General features: G+C 35.0%; 1 protein-coding gene across 1 annotated transcript in view; it reads right to left on the reverse strand.

The window, feature by feature from the left end:
- LOC123547520 (bromodomain-containing protein 8-like) overlaps positions 1-21,809 on the reverse strand; it is a 42,180-nt gene that overhangs the window by 6,938 nt on the left and 13,433 nt on the right. The window contains exons 3-15 of the mRNA XM_053551772.1: positions 20,389-20,458; positions 18,752-18,801; positions 16,706-16,834; positions 12,808-12,888; positions 11,676-11,758; positions 10,983-11,092; positions 8,893-9,063; positions 7,493-7,604; positions 4,704-4,817; positions 3,366-3,493; positions 3,028-3,187; positions 2,050-2,111; positions 662-792 (exon numbers count right to left, since the gene is read on the reverse strand). Coding sequence (XP_053407747.1) covers positions 662-792; positions 2,050-2,111; positions 3,028-3,187; positions 3,366-3,493; positions 4,704-4,817; positions 7,493-7,604; positions 8,893-9,063; positions 10,983-11,092; positions 11,676-11,758; positions 12,808-12,888; positions 16,706-16,834; positions 18,752-18,801; positions 20,389-20,458 — 1,401 coding nt within the window. The remainder of the gene's footprint in view (positions 1-661; positions 793-2,049; positions 2,112-3,027; positions 3,188-3,365; positions 3,494-4,703; positions 4,818-7,492; positions 7,605-8,892; positions 9,064-10,982; positions 11,093-11,675; positions 11,759-12,807; positions 12,889-16,705; positions 16,835-18,751; positions 18,802-20,388; positions 20,459-21,809) is intronic.

The following is a 21,809-nucleotide window of genomic DNA, read 5'->3' on the forward strand; positions in this document are numbered from 1 at the left end:
AAAAACATTACATATCACATTATCATCTTTATAAGAGGAAATTTCTGCCATTTTAAAAAGTCAATAAAATCATTTCTGACAGATTTGTGCATAGGTAAAAGTGACATACTCGTACATAAACAAAATCAAAAGAAAATTGAAATTTATCTACTCCGTTAAGTTGAACTATCTTAATTTTTCCAAATGTGGAAAAAATGAGTGCTACATCCAACAACATTTTGCTAAGAATAGCAGTATGTTTTCAGCATGATGTATGAAGAATCATAAGCACTGGAAGTATATCAAACAGAATACAATGTGTGATATATCTGCACTACCATAGGAGCCATAGCAGTAAGTTCTTAGACAGTCTTGAAATATACACATGGCTCAAGGTCAATTATAATTATCAAAGTGATTTGTTTTTGTTGTGTTTTATGTCCACTGACACATTTTAGATCATATGGCGACGTTCCAATTTCAACTGAAGATAACATTAAGTGCTTCTGGGTATTGATTCAGTAATGCCTGAGCACCTTGGGAGAGCCATCGACCTTCAGCATGATTGTTGGACAGCTTTTTCATACCAAAGAATTATACAGCTGAAGATGGATTGAATCAACAGCAGTGAGCGGCAATCAATTGGAAAGGAGGCCTAAAAACAAAGAAAACAAAAACAAACCAGTGAGAGCTATGAGGACTGTTGGGTATCGACTCTGACAGAGCAATGTTACCCGAGGTAGGGAGTACAATACTTGAGTCACCATCATCATCTGTTGTATCAGCATCACTTGGTCGTGAACTTAGATCATCCTGTAGTAACAAGAATAAATAGTTTTGTTCTAAACATCAATCATTGGGTTCATATCTTATGCAGCCTGGTTTTTATTTCATACATTTTTTATTTACATGCTGATATTTACACAAGTCTAATCATTTATCAAAAAAATATTGAATTTCATAACACGGTTCTATTTTTAAAAGGTGAAAAGTTTCATTGCATTTTTTTATGAAATTCATACTTTAAAAAGTCCCAATGTAATGTAATTTTCTCCTGCAACAGCATTCATAAATAACCCTGTTTCTTCTACAAAGGTACTGCATATTTTTGATAGTCACTCAGCATTAATTCTTAGATAATGCACAGAAACAAATTTTCCAAGATCAAAAGAGAATTCATAAGAAAATAGTAATATTACCACATTTCAAGTTTTCTCACAAATAATCTTAAGGGATCTGACATGAAAATTCTTTTTTTATTAGTAATCATGGTCTTGACTTAAGAAATAATTTATAGCAAAAGAGTGCTTTAACACTATTTATGCACAATGGGTGGTTATACGTCGGGCGTAATAATTTCACGAGGGCACAGCCCTCATGAAATTATTTGAACAACGTATCACCACTTGAGTGTATAAATAGTGTTAAAACATGCGTGTGCTATAAATTATTTCGATTCTAATATGCCCTTAATAGAAGCGCTCTTCCTTGGTCGCAACAAAAACTTTGACGTCACCGCATGTTAATGTGACGTCATTTTAGTGTAGGAGTGTTTTAACAGAGGCAAGCATATTAGAATTAACCATAGAGGGCAACCAAAACAATGACACCATTCCTTCTTTATTGTGCATCTACAGTAAGGTGCAAAATTAAGTCACATAAAAATTTTCGCATAGCCTCACATGCACTTCAACTTTTATGATTATACAAATGTCATGTCTGTTTTCAAGTTAATGTATAACCTTTCTAAATATCTTATATTCATGAATGCTGATAAAACAGAAAAAATGAAGTAATGTTTATAAAAATAAAAGAAATACATGAAAGTCTGAGGAAATTTGTTTTGACATGTAACTGTACACACAAAGAAAAATCAATAGAGTATATAAGAAATCAAGAGGAAATGAAAAATCTATTAGAGATCAGAGCTCCAAAGAACATTCATTTTAATCCATTCTGCTAAACTGTGTATCTGTCAAGTTTTGTTGAAATCTCTGTATAATAAGTAAACTCTCAATTAGAGCAGAAATGAGAACTTCAAGAAATGTACATTCCGTAACAAATACTTACAGTGTTAGATCTCCGGGCTGACCTTATACTTCCTCGTCTTGCACCCCCTGATCCTCGACCACCTGTAGAAAGTCATTACAGTTCTGTCAAAACATTAATTTCTCAAGTATTATATAGTTATTACGTTATAAAATTTCAACATTCATGAATTTTTTTTCTATCAAGTAATACAAATTTAAATCTTCAACAAGAGCAATGCTATGTAGATCATAATATGCTTAGAGCAATGTGCTTACCTATCAAGTTTAAAATCATAGATCAAACTATTCTGAAGTTATTGAGCAGACAGATGTACAGCTGACCTGTGTCATCACATAATACCTGATTTCAGGCACACAAAAAGTATTATAACATAAAATTGTCAATGTTATTTTTGTAGTAGTGACTTAACTACTGAATTTGTTTCCAAATTCTTTCTTAAAAATTGTGGAAGAGGGATTTTAGAAAATTTCATTTGTATATTGTTCTTCTGATACATTATCTATTGTTGACATGGGCAATACATTAACATGAAAATACATCTTTGGCCATAAAAAAGAAAAGATATAAAATTCAAAAACATTCCTACTACCCCTTTAAAATGATGTACATTATTTGACAGGTTCTTGCAAATAAGAACTGGTGAATCAAACACTAAAACAACAAGGAGCTGCATTCAATAAACGCTTGATGCCCCCGGTGGCATCCTTGTCGATACAAAGCAACCTAAGTCCAAAACGAGGTCAAGTTCAAGGTCAAGGTCAAACTGAGGTCAGGTGATGTCTGAAGATGAGGAATGGTCACAGGTTACATTTGCATTAGTATCAAGTCATTCTAGTTAGGGGAATTGATGCTAGACGAAACGGTCCCATCTGGTTAACCTCGTACAGACGGATGGACAGGACAATCACTATGTGCCTCCCGCATCAGTAGATGCCGGGGGCATAAAAATTTATGTTATTTTTCATCAAATCAACTTATTTGCACTATAAACATTACCTTTAGATCTTCTAGAACTAGATTTACTGCCTGCCTCACTCACTCGTGATGAGATGCTACTAGCTGGTGAGGGTGGATCTTCTCTTACCAACACCTCATCATCAACAAAACTTGTTGGGGGAACCGTCTCTTCTACTTCCTTAACTTCCTCTACAACTGGCTGTAATATGAATGAATGACTGAATGAATAAAGGAATGAACGAAGGAATGAAAAATGAACAAATGAATGAATGAACAAATGAGCAAGATGAATGATCAATCTAAGATCTGACTCTTATTCATCAATACTAATTTAATGAGCAAGATGAATGATCAATCTAAGATCTGCATCAACTTACAGTTTCCTGTTTAGGTTGCTGTGTTTTGACAGGACTCTCATGTGTTGTGACCTCTATTGTCTCCTCGACAACCATATCATGACACTCTACTATTTCCTCCTTTATATCCATACTCTCCACTTCTATCACTGAAATGAAATTGTGTTTGTCTTATATATAAATTAAATGGCATTTTCAACATCATTTCATTATTTTACAGTAAATCTGTTTGATTTTTAAAGTTTACAATACAGACATGTAGGGAAAAGTGGTCACACCCCACGGAGTCAATGTTTTTTTACTAAAACAGAATAATTTGTATACTCTTCATAAAGGGTCACCTAAGAATCATTTGTGTAAAATTATTTTTAAACTGGGCCAGCAGTTTCTGACAAGAAGATTTTTCAAGTTTCCACTGTAAACATATCGAGAAAAGTGAACAATGCCCCCTGGTGGCCATGTTTTTTGAAGAACTGTAAATTTGAACAATCTTAAAAGAGGGTAACACAAGGCCCATTTGCATGAAATTATTTTAAAATTTGGCTAGCAGTTTCATACAAGAAGATTTTTAACATTTCCACTATATAAATATAGGGAAAAGTACCATAGCGGCCATGTTTGTTGACCAATCGGAATAATCTGAACAGTCTTGGTAGAGGGTCACACAAGGACCATTTGTGTGAAATTAATTTAAAATCGGGCTGGCAATTTCATACATGAAGATTTGTAAATTTTTGCACCATACACATGTAGAGAAAAATTACCACACCCTCTGGCAGCCATGTTCTTTGACGAATTAGAATATGAACAACCCTGCTAGAAGGACCATGAAATAATTCTAAAATCAGAATAGCTGTTTAAGCGAGTTGTTTGAACATTTTTCTATTTCAGCTCTGGCAGCCACTATGTGAAACCGGACAGAACAGCTGCGAACAATTTTGGAAGAAGACCAACCAAACTATATGCTGGTGAGTTCATCAACTTCCACCACATGGTTTTGCAGGAGATGTCATTCTAAAGAGCGGAATGACAGACAGACTAATGACGGACAGTGAGTGATCATAATAGCTCATCCCCAAGCACTTTGTGCTCATGTGAGTTAAAAACCCAGCAGAAGATGTAGAAATCTTCCATGTAAGGAAACTATCTGGCTTTCTTATTGTAGGCTGACAGGTCTACTTAAGTGCCTGCCCATGCCTACAACTCGAAATTATGCTCAGACCCTGATCTGCATTTTTCCTTCACCATCAAAAGTGCTGCAAAGTCACCATTTGACCTTAACTTAAAATCCAATGAACAAACACCCTGTATAAAGTACTGTTTGCATGATTTAATTCAACAGATTAAGACTCTAACTACCTTGATCTGTTGACTCAACATCTACTTCTGTTTTGACATCTGATATAACTTCAACTTCATTCTCTACCTTGATATGTGTTGCCATGGCAACATCCTCCATACTCGGCTGCTCGTCTGTAAAAAGGAATCAACTATAGAAAGACAAGACCATATCTCTCCTTATATAAAGTCAACACATAATTTTGAAAATCAGTATGTTATAGGGATAATGCACATTTTTTTGGTTATAACATCTGCAGTATCCGGAGGAATTGGTTGGTGCCCGAGCCCAATAGAGTGAGGGTACCAATGCATCAAGTGGGATTCTGCAAATGTTATAACATGAAACAAACATGTGTGTATGCTGTTCTAGCACAAAATCTATAAAATATTTCTTTTTGAAATTTATTCTTTCTACAAAACAAGTTGCTGACAGACCATTTTTTAAAAAGTTATGGTTGAAATTCAAGGAGTTTTGCTTGACATTCAAGCATTCTTTTTTTTTTTAAAATTCAAGAACTTTTTCTATTTCTTTTTTAAGGATTTTCATGATTTTCAAGTTTTTAAGAACTGGTATCAAATTCAAAGAATTTTTAAGGTCGTTGCAAACCTTATTTGAAAGGTTGGGGGGTTGTACCTTTCATTTCTGTCGAGATATTATCTACAGATATAAAACTCACGACAGTGACTAGTGAAAAAGGTGCCTGAAAACTTTAAGACACTATCTTTGTTTTAAACTTGCAACACACATGAAATCTTCAAATGAGGCTACGTATGTACACCGCTATAAGTCTATATTTCATTGAGGTCACTTCCTTCAAACTCTAGAGAAACTTTCATTCATCTTTTATAACTGATTTTCATGTCCATTAAGTATGTCTGTTTACCTCCCTTTAACAGGAATGGAGGAAAGTAAAAACAACAAGAGGACCATGATGGTCCTGAATCGCTCACCTATCCCCACAAGACCCAGTGTTGAACTGAGTATGACGTCGTTATTTCTATTATTTGACATAGTGACCTAGTTTTTGAGCACATGTGACCTAGATATCATCAAGATAAAAAATTCTGACCAATTTTCATGAAGATCCATTGAAAAATATGGCCTCTAGAGAGGTCACAAGCTTTTTCTATTATTTGACCTAATGACCTAGTTTTTGAAGGCACGTGACCCACTTTTAAACTTGACCTAGATATCATCAAGATGAACATTCTCACCAATTTTCAAGAAGATCTCATGAAAAATATGGCCTCTAGAGAGGTCACAAGGTTTTTCTATTTTTCGACCTACTGACCTAGTTTTTGACCGCACATGACCCAGTTATGAACCTGACCTAGATATCATCAAGCTGAATATTCTCACCAGTTTTCATGAAGATCCATTGAGAAATATGGCCTCTAGAGAGGTCACAAGGTTTTTCTATTTTTAGACCTACTGACCTAGTTTTTGACCCCACGTGACCCAGTTTCGAACCTGACCTAGATATCATCAAGGTGAACATTCTGACCAATATTCATGAAGATCTCATGAAAAATATGGCCTCTAGAGAGGTCACAAGGTTTTTCTATTTTTAGATCTACTGACCTAGTTTTTAACCCCACGTGACCCAGTTTCGAACTTGATCTAGATATCATCAAGGTAAACATTCTGACCAATTTTCCTGAAGATCCATTGAAAAATATGGCCTCTAGAGAGGTCACAAGGTTTTTCTATTTTAGACCTACTGACCTAGTTTTTGACCGCATGTGACCCAGTTTCGAACTTGACCTAGATATCATCAAGGTGAACATTCTGACCAATTTTCATGAAGATCCATTGAGAAATATGGCCTCTAGAGAGGTCACAAGGTTTTTCTATTTTTAGACCTACTGACCTAGTTTTTGATCCAACATGACCCAGTATTGAACTTGACCTAGATATCATTAAGGTGAACATTCTGACCAACATTCATGAAGATCTCATGAAAAATATGGCCTCTAGAGAGGTCACAAGGTTTTTCTATTTTTAGATCTACTGACCTAGTTTTTACCCCCACGTGACCCAGTTTCGAACTTGACCTAGATATCATCAAGGTGAACATTCTGACCAATTTTCATTAAGATCCATTGAGAAATATGGCCTCTAGAGAGGTCAAAAGGTTTTTCTATTTTTAGACCTAATGACCTAGTTTTTGACCCCACCTGACCCAGTTTCGAACTTGACCTAGATATCATCAAGGTGAACATTCTAAACAATATTCATGAAGATCTCATGAAAAATATGGCCTCTAGAGAGGTCACAAGGTTTTTCTATTTTTAGACCTACTGACCTAGTTTTTTACCCCACGTGACCCAGTTTCGAACTTGACCTAGATATCATCAAGGTGAACATTCTGACCAATTTTCATGAAGATCTTGTGAAATATATGGCCTCTAGAGAGGTCACAAGGTTTTTCTATTTTTAGACCTACTGACCTAGTTTTTGATGGCACGTGACCCAGTTTCGAACTTGACCTAGATATCATCAAGGTGAACATTCTGACCAACTTTCATAAAGATCCCATGAAAAATGTGACCTCTAGAGTGGTCACAAGCAAAAGTTTACGGACGCACGGACGCACAGACGGACGACGGACGCCGCGCGATCACAAAAGCTCACCTTGTCACTTTGTGACAGGTGAGCTAAAAAAAATAATCTATCATCTCTTTGGAAAATCAAATCAAATTAAAATTAAAGAACTACTGGACTTTCCACAATACTTATATTAACAAACAAGCAATCTATCTGATTTACCAAAGAAAGAAATAATATTTCCGAGACAGAAAAGTACCTGTAGTATTTTGAATAGTGTCAGGTGTCACATTATCTGCCTGCTGATTGATCAACTGCTGCAGTGCTTCCGCCTGATTGGCTGCCTTCAAAGCATGGTTTGCCTCTGCTTCCTGAATATACAGTAACAATTAAATCAAATGCTCCAGTCCATCATTGAAGACAGTGTCAATATTCAAAATTTTGCAATATCTTACCTTTCGAATTTTTTCTATCACTCGCCTGCAAAACTAATATAGTCAAGTACTATACGTCTACTTCTTATGTTTTTAAACAGTCTATACATTTTCAGCACATACTGAGAACAACTACTGAGCTGTTAAAGGACCTTCAGGAACGTTCTCCAGAGTGGGCCTGTTATGACAGCATCACAAAAGCAAAGACACCTATTTAAAAGCAAAAACAACAACAATTTAGTTACTGTAAACTGAAATGAAGAAACCATTTGAATAAATTTGAGAGAGGACCTTACAAGAATGCTACAAATGTAGATTGGAAATGATCTATCAAGTGGTTTACAAGACGAAGCCATGATTTATAGGGATTTTTTTTTTATTTTTAGCTGTAGCAGCCGAGTGAAACAATTTAAATAAAAGTGAGAAAGGACCTTACCAGGATGCTACAGACCAAGCTTGATGATGATCAATTAAGTGGTTCAAAAAAAGTTTTTATAAAGGTTTTTCTATTTTCTGCTCCAATGGCCCTTAAATCAGGCCTAAGCAGAACCATTTAAATAAATTTGAGAAAGGACCTTACAAGCATTCTATAAATCAAGTTTGGTGATGATCATGTTTCATAAGAAGAAGTTGTTAAAAGTATTTTCCTAAAAGAGGTCAAGCTGAACCATCTGAACAAACTTGAAAAAGATTCATGCAAGGACGCTTCCGAAAAAGTTTGATGAAGATCCATCTTGTAAATCTGAGAAGTCATTTAAAGTAGAAAGCTAATGATGAACATCTGATATAACACTGTCAATATAGCTCACCCTGAACTTCTGGTTCAAGGTGAGCTATTTATCATATATTAATGAAATACTGCTTATAAATGCTCAAGCAAAATGTTTAAAAACTTTTGATAAAAACAAAATAATCTTCGTTTTTTTCTAAAATGGAATTTCACTTAACTAAACGTTTGATATAAATTTATGAATATACATGGTAATACAATGTGTCTAAATTCTCTGCTTGAAGTAATAAAAATTCATTATGGTAGCAGAGCTTTTGAATTATGACAAAAAAAACAACACTGTTAATGGGTATTCACACATTTAAAACTAATTTTAAATTTTTCTCTTTGAATCTTTTTAAAGCAAGGAGAATTCAAGGATATTAAAAACATGTTTACTTCATCTACTTTGCAACATACATGAATACACATACAATTAAGTATACAAGCACATACATCTTTGATCTGTTGCAAACTATCTACAGAGAACTGTTTACTCTGCAGTAAGGAAGATAGTAATGGTGAAGTGGGCGGAGCTGGTTTTGTATCTTGTGTCGCAGACTGTGGAATCTCTATTGTAATTGGCTGAATCACAGTGGGCGTGGTTGGTAGCTCATCATCTGTCGTCTGCAAAAATAGAAAACATAAATATTACATGAATTCTCTGATGTAAGAAACAAGTTAGAAGAAACAGAAAATAGATTATTTTTGGAATTCTAAATTTTCTAGGTTTTCCACTAGTATCAGGTGGCACAATTTTCCTGATAACAGAATAGAACAGAACAAGAGAAAACTTTTTAACAAACTATTCTTTAAAAAGCTGCTTTCACAAAATATGTGAATAGTCTGGGAATAAGAAAACATTCCACAAATAGGGAAAACTGACCATCCCTTGGTGGCCATGTTTTTTTGACGAATGCTGCCAAGTTAAAATAAGGGCAGCAAAAAAATGTTTTTTAATACTAAGCTTCTGAACTATACTTAGAGTGCTTCATCTTAATTCAACAATTATACCAAATGTTAATAACTGTTGGAAATTGGTCAATATTTACATGTCAATTAGTCAGCACAAAAACAACCTGAGTGTTGATTTGTCATGTTGATATATCAGTCAATATATCATTTTATGGATTTCAGTCAATGAAACTAGAGATGCTTTTGAGAAAAGCGCATGTCTCCCACAACTGCCTAATCATCTAAATAATAAGTCAGTCTTTATATACTGTTTACTGAATCCACATGTGCATGCGCTTACTTGACACCAAAAAGACCCCTATACTACTAGTAGTATAGGGGTCGGTTTGGAGGTAAACTACGCAAGAAATCAGAGTGATTTTGGTAATTCAAGGGCCATAATTCCGAAGTGCCTAGGCCGATTTGGCTAGTTATCGAACTTGGCTGAGCACTTTTTTCTTGGCAGACACATTTTGTTGAAGTTTGGTGAAGATCGGATGAGAAGTGTTCGACTTAGAGTGCGGACAAGCTTTGTGACAGACAGACACACAGACAGACACACAGACTGGAGTAAATCAATATGTCTCCCACACCACTGTGTGGTGGGAGACATAATAACTCGGGTATTTCCCTGATCTTAAACATACCACCATCAATCGTCCATTATTGGTCAATATTTAATCATTCTGTTGACTGATGTCATTTGCCATCCAAAATAATAAATAAGAATGGCTATTCTGTCAATGGAATTAAATATGTAACGCAAAACTTAGATTAATTTGGGCCAATGTTTTAAAGACAGATTTCAACATGCAATCACATCACGCTTTGTCAACAATGTAATTAATAAGCCGAGTCTTCAATAAAATTTGTGACATGTTACAGTAAAATTCAAAGTTGAATAAAGAAGAAAAACTCTTAATTCAATTCCAGGATATCTGCAGCAACACTCCAACAGTTAGCTCAGATGATACAGCACAATACTTCTAATCACACGGCTACCAGTTTCAGATCGGAGTCAGGCAATGTTCTCTGTTGCAACTTGACAGAGGCCACTGTATCTTTAATCATTCGAGCTGCCCCATGACAAAACCAACATAGTGCATTGCGACCAGCATGGATCCAGACCATATTTGAGGCCTGCCACTTAGCTCATTAGGGAGAGTGCTGATCTACTGATCTTGGGGTTGTGAGTTATATCCCTGGGCTGGGCGTATGTTCTCCATGACAATTTGATAAAAGACATTGCGTCTGAAATCATTCTTCCTCCACCTCTGATTCATGTGGGGAAGTTGACAGTTACTTGCGGAGAACAGGTTTGTACTGGTACAGAATCCAGGAACACTAGTTAGGTTAACTGCCCACCGTTACATAACTGAAATACTGTTGAAAAATGGTATTAAACCCAAAACAAACAAACAAACTGATATATGACATAAACCTCTACATTAAGAGTATCCAATATAGAGTCCTGGGTACTTAGTCCATCTCCAATGCTGAACTAACAAACCTTTTTGTGAGAGAATCTGGAATTGAATCCTGGGTACTATCATCCATTTCTGGCACTGAAATAATTGATTTATGACACAAACCTCTACATTTAGAGTATCTGGCATGGAATCCTGGGTACTTTCATCCATCTCTGACACTGAACTAAATGTACTTGATGTTCTATGTATTCCACCTGACATCTTACGTAAAGCTGAAATAACAAGTAATACTAGTTGACACACACAGTACAGACATCTTGTGGCTAATCAGAAACTGGTATGAAGTCTGCAACCTTAACCACTTGCCCACTCATGCCTCCAGTCTGGTTAGAAATTAAGATACAATATTAGACCATTTTATGTTGGATAAAAAACTGTTGAGAAAAGAGTTTTTTTTTTAAACAGATCAAAGAATGTGATGATGTCCTTCTACATAACTTTAAATAAACTGCTAAAAACAGCATACAGAACAAAAAACTATTGAACCAGGGCTGGCGAAATCCGATTTTGACTTCCTTGTCTGCTTTTGCTGAGAGCTATTGTCTACTTGTTTGTGTAATGGTAATATATTAAAATATGGTAAAGTTTTTCTTGCCTGTATGGGCTCTGGTACAAGATGGGCAAGTCGGACAAATGATTTTCGCCGCCCCTGTGAACATTTAGGAATTGCGTCTTATTATTATTTACCAGATTTTTATAGCGCTCTTTTCATCTATAAAATAAACGTTCAAAAGCGCTCAAAGAATTAAAACATAATGTATAAAGTTTCAAGCTTATTATGTTAACTATTCTGACCTTGAGCTTTAGCTCTCTCAGCAGCATCTTCTGCCAGTTTTCGTTCTTCTTCCAGTCTCTTCTCTTCTGCTGCCTTTTTCTCCCTGTAACAACACAAACAGTTGAAACTCTATATCTCCAACATGCTTATCTCCACTTCTATCTCAAAAACGCTTATTTCAAACTTCTATCTCAAAAACTATTATCTCAAACTTCTATCTCAAAAACGCTTCTCTCAAACTTCTATCTCGAAAACACTTACCTCAAACTTCTATCTCTAACTCTCTTATCTCAAACTTCCGGCTATCTCAACATTTTCAAGTCTGGTCCCAAAAACGTGTTCACAAAATATAATTTTAAGTCGAATTTCAATCACCTTGAAGTAAAATGCTCAATCCCTTGGAATTCGAAATACTAATTGCAACTTTATCTATATCTGGTATATCAATGTTTAACTCGGGTATAAAGTTTTAAATCTGGTACATTAATGTTAAAATCTAAAATGTCTTAATCTATCACACCTATGTTTAAATCTGGTACATCAGTTTCTAAATCTAGAATGTCTAAATCTGGTATATCTAAATCTGAGATATATAAACAGGATACAAAAATTGGCTACTAGTAAACCAAGGTCTATCATATAAATGTCTAAATCTGGTATATATATCAATAATTAAACCTGGCACAAATATCCTTAATTAATGTCTAAACTGATATGTCAATGTAAGTAAGAAATGTCTAAATCTGAAATATTATTAATGTTTATATCTTGAGGTCTTATATATTAATGTCTAAATCTAATTCCTCAATGTTAAATGCTAACCATTTCTTACTACATATATTAAAAACAATCAGCAAAAAGAATACTAAAACTTATGCTAGAAAGCCTACCACATTTCTCAAAGATGGACAAAACTATTATAACTGTTTAGAACCATGTTACAAAAGACAAGAAGGCCATTATAACCATATATCATTCAAAATGGATTCAAAAATACACCTTCTAATATCTGAAATCACTATTACCAGCAAACCTGTGAGTGACTCAAGTAAGGTTCACACTTCCTGTATAATCAAGCTGAACTAAATCATTATCACCGATAAACTTCATATACTGCAAGTAAACCTAAATCTGACACTAAAGCTAACTTACGCTTGCATGTTTTCCCATATTTCATTAATCTCTCCATCACATTTGCCAGCTCTGATTGCTTCAACCTCTTTTTTCAATTTTCTGCAATGCAAAAATTACTTTAAACATACATACCAGGGTATACAATGTAAGCTAAAATTTAATGGCATAACTAAAAACTTTACAACTTCAAAAGCCATAAATCAAAGTCCCTACGAATTAGCCATGGTCAAATGCATTAAATTTTAAGCAGACTTCACAATTTATACACTATTTTTTTCAGACTTCACAATTTATACTCTTTTTTTTTCAGATTTCTCAATTTATACACATTTATACACTTTTTTTCAGACTTCACAATTTATATACTTTTTTCCTCAGACTTCACAATTTATACACTTTTTTCCCCAGACATCACAATTTATACACTTGTTTCAGACTTCATAATTTACAAACTTTTTTCAAACTTCATAATTTATAAACTTTTTTTTCAGATTTCACAATTCATAAACTCTGTAAAGTTAGCAGGATAGCAGAATGGCAGAATGACTCCAGCAGAATAGCAGAATAAGAGAATATCTCCAGCAGAATAGCAGAATTACTCAAGCACAACTGCAGAATTTTTTTTTTTTCATTTTACCTCGCATCTGTATGACAATTAAAATTAGCCTGATAAACATGTAACCACAATTTGTTAGAAAACCATTTTTGTCAGTAAAAAAAACAACGTTAAGACCGACTTTAAACATTATACATCTTGCATATTACCTCACACAACTAACAATTGCCTAAGCAAGAAGAATAGCAGAATAACTCCAGCAGAATAGCAGAATAACTCTAGCAGAATAGCAGAATAACTCCAACAGAATAGCAGAGTAACTTCAGCAGAATAGCAGAATAACTCCAACAGAATAGCAGAATAACTCCAGCAGAATAGCAGAATAACTCCAGCAGAATAACAGAATAGCAGAATAACTCCAGCAGAATAACTCCAGCAAAATAGCAGAATAACTCTAGCAGAATAGCAGAATAACTCCAACAGAATAGCAGAATAACTCCAGCAGAATAGCAGAATAACTCTAGCAGAATAACTCCAGCAGAATAGCAGAATAACTTCAACAGAATAGCAGAACAACATTAAAAAGACAAAAATGCTAAATGATTTTTTTTTAACTCCAGCAGAATAGCAGAATAACTTTTTTTCATTTTACCTCGCATCTGTATGACAATTAAAATTAGCCTAAGACTATTTTTGCAGTAAGCATGTTACCATTATATTCTGTTAGAAATACATTTTTGTCAGTTAAAACAACACTTTTAAACATTATACGTCTTGCATATTACCTCGCACAATTAACATTAGCGTAAGACTGTTTTCGACACACATGTTACCATTACTGCTTTAATGACTGTTAGTAAATCATTTTAGTCTGTTGAAAGAACAACTTCAGCAGAACAGCAGACAGAATAGCAGAACATCTCCAGCAGAATAGCATTAGAATTATAATGGTAACATGTTGACCGCAAAAATAGTCTTAGGCAAATTTTAACTGTCATACAGATGCGAGGTAAAACGAAAAAAAAATCATTTAGCATTTCTGTCTGCTGTTCTGCTGGAGTTATTCTGCTATTCTTCTAGCTTAGGCTAATGTTAATTGTGCGAGGTAATATGCGGGACGTATAATGTTTAAAGTCGGTCTTAAAGTTATTTTTTACTGACAAAAAAAGGGTTTTTAACAAATCAGGGTTACATGTTTACCGCAAAAATAGTCTTAGGCTAATTTTAATTGTCATACTGATGCGAGGTAAAATGAAAAAAAAATCATTTAGCATTTTTGTCTTTTTAATGTTGTTCTGCTATTCTGCTATTCTGCTGGAGTTGTTCTGTATTCTGCTGAGTATTCTGCTTGCTAGGTATTCTATTCTGCTAGATTATTCTGATTCTGCTGAATTATTCTACTATTCTGCTAGAGTTATTCTGCTATTCTGCTGGAATTATTCTACTATTCTGCAGTTCTGCTGGAGTTATTCTGCTATTCTGCTGGAGTTATTCTGCTATTCTGTTATTCTGCTAGAGTTATTCTGCTATTCTGCTAGAGTTATTCTGCTATTCTGCTGGAGTTATTCTGCTATTCCTGTTATTCTGCTGAGTTATTCTCTATTCTGCTGGAGTTATTCTGCTATTCTGTTATTCTGCTAGAGTTATTCTGCTATTCTGCTAGAGTTATTCTGCTGAGTTTTATCTACTATTCTGCTGAGTTATTCTATATTCTGCTTTCTGCTGGATTAATTCTGCTTCTGCTGGAGTTATTCTGCTATTCTGCTGGAGTTATTCTGCTATTCTCGTTATCTGCTAGAGTTATTCTGCTATTCTGTTATTTGCTGGAGTTATTCTGCTGTATTCTGTATTTTGCTGGAGTTATTCTGCTTTCTGTGATTATCTGCTATTCTGTATCTGGGAGTTATTCTGCTATTCTGCTGGAGTTATTCTGCTATTCTGTTATTCTGCTAGAGTTATTCTGCTAGAGTTATTCTGCTAGAGTTATTCTGCTATTCTGTTATTCTGCTAGAGTTATTCTGCTATTCTGCTAGAGTTATTCTGCTATCTGCTGGAGTTATTCTGCTATTCTGTTATTCTGCTAGAGTTATTCTGCTGGAGTTATTCTACTATTCTGCTGGAGTTATTCTACTATTCTGCTGGAATTATTCTACTATTCTGCAGTTCTGCTGGAGTTATTCTGCTATTCTGCTGGAGTTATTCTGCTATTCTGTTATTCTGCTAGAGTTATTCTGCTATTCTGCTAGAGTTATTCTGCTATCTGCTGGAGTTATTCTGCTATTCTGTTATTTTGCTGGAGTTATTCTGCTGTTCTGCTGGAGTTATTCTGTTATTCTGTATTTCTGCTATTCTGCTGGAGTTATTCTGCTATTCTGCTGGAGTTATTCTGCTATTCTGTTATTCTGCTAGAGTTATTCTGCTATTCTGCTAGAGTTATTCTGCTATTCTGTTATTCTGCTGGAGTTATTCTACTATTCTGCTGGAGTTATTCTGCTATTCTGCTATTCTGCTGGAGTTATTCTGCTATTCTGCTATTCTGCTAGAGTTATTCTGCTGGAGTTATTCTGCTATTCTGTATTTCTGCTATTCTGCTGGAGTAATTCTGCTACTCTGTTATTTTGCTGGAGTTATTCTGCTATTCTGCTGGAGTTATTCTGCTATTCTGCTATTCTGTATTTCTGCTATTCTGCTATTCTGTATTTCTGCTATCCTGCTGGAGTTATTCTGCTACTCTGTTATTCTGCTGGATTTATTCTACTATTCTGCTGGAGTTATTCTGCAGTTCTGCTGGAGTTATTCTGCTACTCTGCTAGAGTTATTCTGGTATTCTGCTTGAGTTATTCTGCTAGAGTTATTCTGCTATTCTGCTGTTCTGCTGGAGTTATTCTGCTATTCTGTTATTCTACTAGAGTTATTCTGCTATTCTGCTGTTCTGCTGGAGTTATTCTGCTATTCTGCTATTCTGCTGGAGTTATTCTGCTAGTCTGCTATTCTGCTAACTTCACAGAGACCAATTCATACACCTTTTTTTCAGACTTCACAATTTATACACTATTTTTTTCAGACTTCACAATATAAACACTATTTTTTCAGACTTCACAATTTAAACATTATTTTTTTCAGACTTCACAATTTAAACCTTTTTATTTTTTTCAGACTTCACAATTTATACACTATTTTTTTTCAGACCACACAATTTATACACTATTTCATACACTATTTTTTTCAGACTTCACAATTTATACACTATTTTTTTCAGGGTTCTAAATTTAAACACAATTTTTTTCAAATTTCACAATTTATACACTATTTTTCAGACTTCACAATTTAAACCCTACTTTCTTTTGAAAATTTGCTAACTTGTATCTCTGCTGCTCTTCCTGAATAACCTCCTTCAGCTCCTCGATCCTTTCTATTGTCAGTTTACGTACAATCTGATTGGCTGGTGTCTCTACCACCTCTCGTTCACCCTTCTCGCCACGCTTACGTCTGAAAGAACAATTCCAGAAAATAAGTTTTAAAACACCCATGTCTCTTAAAGAACATAAAACATTCTGATCCTATCTATATGTACCTTTGAAAAATGAAGAGAAACATTGCCTTTTAACTGTGATGTCTTCAAAATAGAAGAAATATTTTAAACATTCTGAAAATTTTATGTTATTTTAAGCTGAACTTTTGTTTTTTTTTTGTTTGTTTTGGGTTAAACATCATTTTTCAACAGTACTTCAGTTATGTAACAGTAGGCAGTTAACCTAAGCAATGTTTCTGGATTCTGTACCAGTAAAAACTTGTTCTCCACAAGTAACCGCAAACATCCCCACATGAATAAGAAGTGGAACAGGAATGATTTTATCAATCATAACGGAGACCATATGCCACACCTGTGGATTGAACTATCGACCTCGCAATGTGTAAATCTGCTGAACTGTCCTGGTATACCAAGCTACAGAACTACTGCGATAATACTTCCATTTAAAGACATTAGTAATACAGGTTGTTGTTTATTTTCAGTAACATGAATTGTTTGTGACCAGACAGGGATAAATGCTGTCAAGGAATGGATATTACAGCACCTTGATCTGCAATGTTGTATTTGGCTCGAGTGGATTTTGCCAGGCCTGGATCCCATGAGGTGCTTGCTTTCATGACCCTTTTATTATATACATACACCTATTTCTGCTGTTATGTTAGCCAAAACTGACTATAATTCCAGACAAATATGGACGAAAACTCATTTGAAACGGTGATTTTTTTGATGCATGGAATGTCATAACTAAAACAAGTAGTCCAACCACTGAATATTTTTCCTTATCTGATGAGAGTTGAATACAGGGTTTTGTATTCATAAGAGAAATACAGACTGTATTTCAGACTGAAAATTTGTAGGTATATAATAAAAGGATTTCCGATACAGCTTATATCCTGTATTCTATTACCAAATAAACCATGTAACACTTTATTCTTGCTAACTACCCATTACATATATGCTGATATGGACATTTCTAAAGAAAATACAAAATCTATATCAGACAATCACTAACCTAATATGACGTCCCTTAACTCATTAAAGTGCCAGATATTTCTGAAGGTGAGATAGACAGAAACATACTAATTATGACCTTCCTGTCATACAATTTCTTTAATCTGAAATTTTGTGACTTTCTTATTGTCAAAGCATTGTGATAAAAAATGGTACTTTAGCCAACATGTACCACTGATTTTCCATTGGCCCATTTGAATCCTCTATGAACAGTTGTTGTTAGAGAGTTTCAGTTTTTCTGTATTAGTCATCATGATCATGACCTTTGTGACCTCAAATGCAACTTGAACCTTTCTCTCCTGGTAAGATACCTACATCCTAAGTTTCATCCCAATATCTCATTCCAAACCAGTTAGCAACCCTGATCTTGACTACAGTAACCCAAAATACAGACCAAAGGTAGTTTTTTCACATAAACATGCTATACACCAAATCTGAAATTAAGTTTTAAACAGAATACCACCAGTCTGGGGGTGAGTGAGTTGGGTTTTACGGCGAATCGACACAAAATGGTCATATATCGCCGAGCCACCAGTCTGGTTATCCAAATTAGTTACTAAGGAAGCTATCAGCTAACTTCCAGAATTAACTTTCTGTTCTACCTTCAACTTGTCTTAGGCAGCCACATGCCTTAAGTGGCCAGATTGCATTGTTCCCTAGGCTCGCTGCTAACGTCACAGTGACACAATTATAGGTCACATGGCCACTTTCCAGCTTTGATGGTGGAGAAAGACCCCAGGTGCCCTTCCATGCATTATTTCATCACGGGCAAGGACCTGGGTAGAACCATTGACCTTCCATAAGCCAACTGGATGGCTGGTTGTTTAATATCATTTGACTATATTACTTATGTGTGTTCTTACTTTGGAGTCTCTGCCTTTTCTAGAAGGTCTGCATACTGCAAGGCACAGTTCTGAAATGAAATACTTATAATCAAGGTGTGCTTCTCAAATAAAAATCAACCAAGTAAACAAAGTTCTGAAATGAAATGCCAATCAAGTAGGCACAGTTCTGAAATAAGATACCAGTTAAGTAGGTACAGTTCTGAAATAAGATACCAGTTAAGTAGGTACAGTTCTGAAATAAGATACCAGTTAAGTAGGCATAGTTCTGAATTAAGATACCAGTTAAGTAGGTATAGTTCTCAAATAAGATACCAGTTAAGTAGGTATAGTTCTGAAATAAGATACCAGTTAAGCAGGCACAGTTCTGAAATGAAATACTTATAATCGAGGTGTGGTTCTCAAATAAAAATCAACCAAGTAAACAAAGTTCTGAAATGAAATGCCAATCAAGTAGGCACAGTTCTGAAATAAGATACCAGTTAAGTAGGCACAGTTCTGAAATAAGATACCAGTTAAGTAGGTACAGTTCTGAAATAAGATACCAGTTAAGTAGGCACAGTTCTGAAATAAGATACCAGTTAAGTAGGTATAGTTCTGAAATAAGATACCAGTTAAGCAGGCACAGTTCTGAAATAAGATATCAGTTAAGTAGGCACTGTTCTGAAATAAGATACCAGTTAAGTAGGTACAGTTCTGAAATAAGATACCAGTTAAGTAGGTATAGTTCTGAAATAAGATACCAGTTAAGTAGGTATAGTTCTGAAATAAGATACCAGTTAAGTAGGCACAGTTCTGAAATAAGATACCAGTTAAGTAGGCATAGTTCTGAAATAAAAAAACGCAGTCAAATGAACATTCTTCTGAAATAAAATGCAAATCAAGAAGGCATAGGTTTGACGTTAAACATCAATCATGTAGAAACAGTTCTGAAACAAATATACCCATCAAGTAGACAGTTCATTTGAACCTGTAACATCCTTATTAGAAGTCTTTTATTCCATCTACTGAGTTAACCAGGCAGGCAACATGAATAGGCATGGAATGTCTGACAATAAATTGCTTAAATTTTTAAATTGGAACACTCTTGAAAAACTTTTAAAAGATACGGCAGTTTCAAATTTAAGAAAACTGCTGACCGTTAGAGTGTTTATAATGTCATCTGAATATTAATACTTTATTTAGCAAATAACCATTTGAATAGATTAATTTCTAAAGTTCCTTGTGTTTAAGATGCAAAACATGGTAATTTCTTGCATTATAGTTGGAAAAAGTATACAATTATTTCATAAAAATAAGAAAATACATTCAGATATATATATCCACCATTTCATTTTCATTACTTTATCATCTTTAAGCCAATTTTGAAAATTCATTCACTTCCTTAAATGATTGAAGAAATCCTAACAAACAGAATTAACACAAGAACACCACTGCCTTTCCCTTAAAGGCACCTCAGAATAAATAGTACAAAGTCATTTAGTTAGATGGGCTGTCAAATTTTGTAGCAACAGTTCATAATTAAAACAGAAACAGGAGATCAGTCTCAAAACCCAAGCATCTGATTGGTTGAATCTGGACTCAATTTTGAAATTGACCAATTTCAAGGTCACAAATATGACAACAAAATTATGTTTTTATTTATAAATGAAGTTTACCTTCTGTGAAAACCAGTCTGATGGGCGGGAAGATTCTACGAATGGTTTGATGGCTCTGCTTACAGACACCCTGAAATATTAAGTAAATTTTCTTTCAAATTGTCTAAATCACTCAATGTCTTAACACACTATGTAGTTTGTATTCAGACAATATTTTTGGCTGCAAATGTATACGATATTTAAATTTCCATAAAATTTGGTCTATTTGCTTCGCTGAAACATATCTGATACAGCTGACAGAACTATACAATACAATGATATTTCTTGCACTGGTATGAACATATATTTGGAGAAAAAAAAGTCTGCTTAGTGGTGTTTACCTGTTCTCAATATAAACAAGGCAGTCTGAAAGAAAGCTATATCCCCCGCCACTGTTATGGATAGTGAAAGGGTTGATGGTACTGGATGGAAGCATTGATGTTGTTAAGTATATCTTATAGTCCACATGTATGACAACATCAATGAATTTGAAAATCCTTCAAGGTGTTTAGGAGATACAAAGCGGACACAAAATGGAAGGCTCAAACTTTTGACCTTGAGCTGTGACTCTGACCTTAAGCCGATATAGCTGACTCATGAGTTCTGCATATCGTCTTGATGAGGTGATGATTTGACCTTAGTTTCATGAAAATCTTTCACGGGGTTTAGGAGATACAGAGCAGACACAAAATGGAAAGCTCAAATCTTTGACCTCGAGTTATGACCTTGACCTTGAGCCGACATGGCTGACTCATGAGTTCTGCACATCGTCTTCATGAGGTGATGATTTGACCCAAGTTTCATGAAAATCCTTCACGGGGTTTAGGAGATACAGAGCAGACAAAAAATGGAAAGCTCAAACCTTTGACCTTGAGTTGTGACCTTGACCTTGAACTGACATGGCTGACTCATGAGTTCTGCACATCGTCTTGATGAGTTGATCATATCTGACCCAAGTTTCAAGAAAATCCTTCAAAGGGTTTAGGAGATTTAAAGCAGACACAAAATGAAAGGCTCAAACCTGAAATTATGACCTTGACCTTGAGCCAACATGGCTGACTCTCATCGTCTTGATGAGCTGATCATATCTGACCCAAGTTTCATGAAACTGTCTCCTTAGACCTTGCGTTGTGACCTTGACCTTGAGCTGACATGGCTACCTCATGAGTTCTGCATATTGTCTTGATGAGGCCAAGTTTCATGAAAATCCTTCAAGGGGTTTAGGAGATACAGAGCGGTCAAAAAAATGGAATGGAAGGCTCAATCCTTTGACCTTGAGCCGACATGGCTGACTCATGAGTTCTGCACATTGTCTTGATGAGTTAATCATATCTGACCCAAGTTTCATGAAAATCCTTCAAGGGGTTTAGGAGATACAGAACAGACACAAAATGGAAGGCTTAAACCTGACCTTGTGACCTTGACCTTGAGCTGACATGGCT

This window comes from Mercenaria mercenaria, chromosome 9 (assembly GCF_021730395.1).
Source record: "Mercenaria mercenaria strain notata chromosome 9, MADL_Memer_1, whole genome shotgun sequence".
Lineage (NCBI taxonomy): Eukaryota > Metazoa > Mollusca > Bivalvia > Venerida > Veneridae > Mercenaria > Mercenaria mercenaria.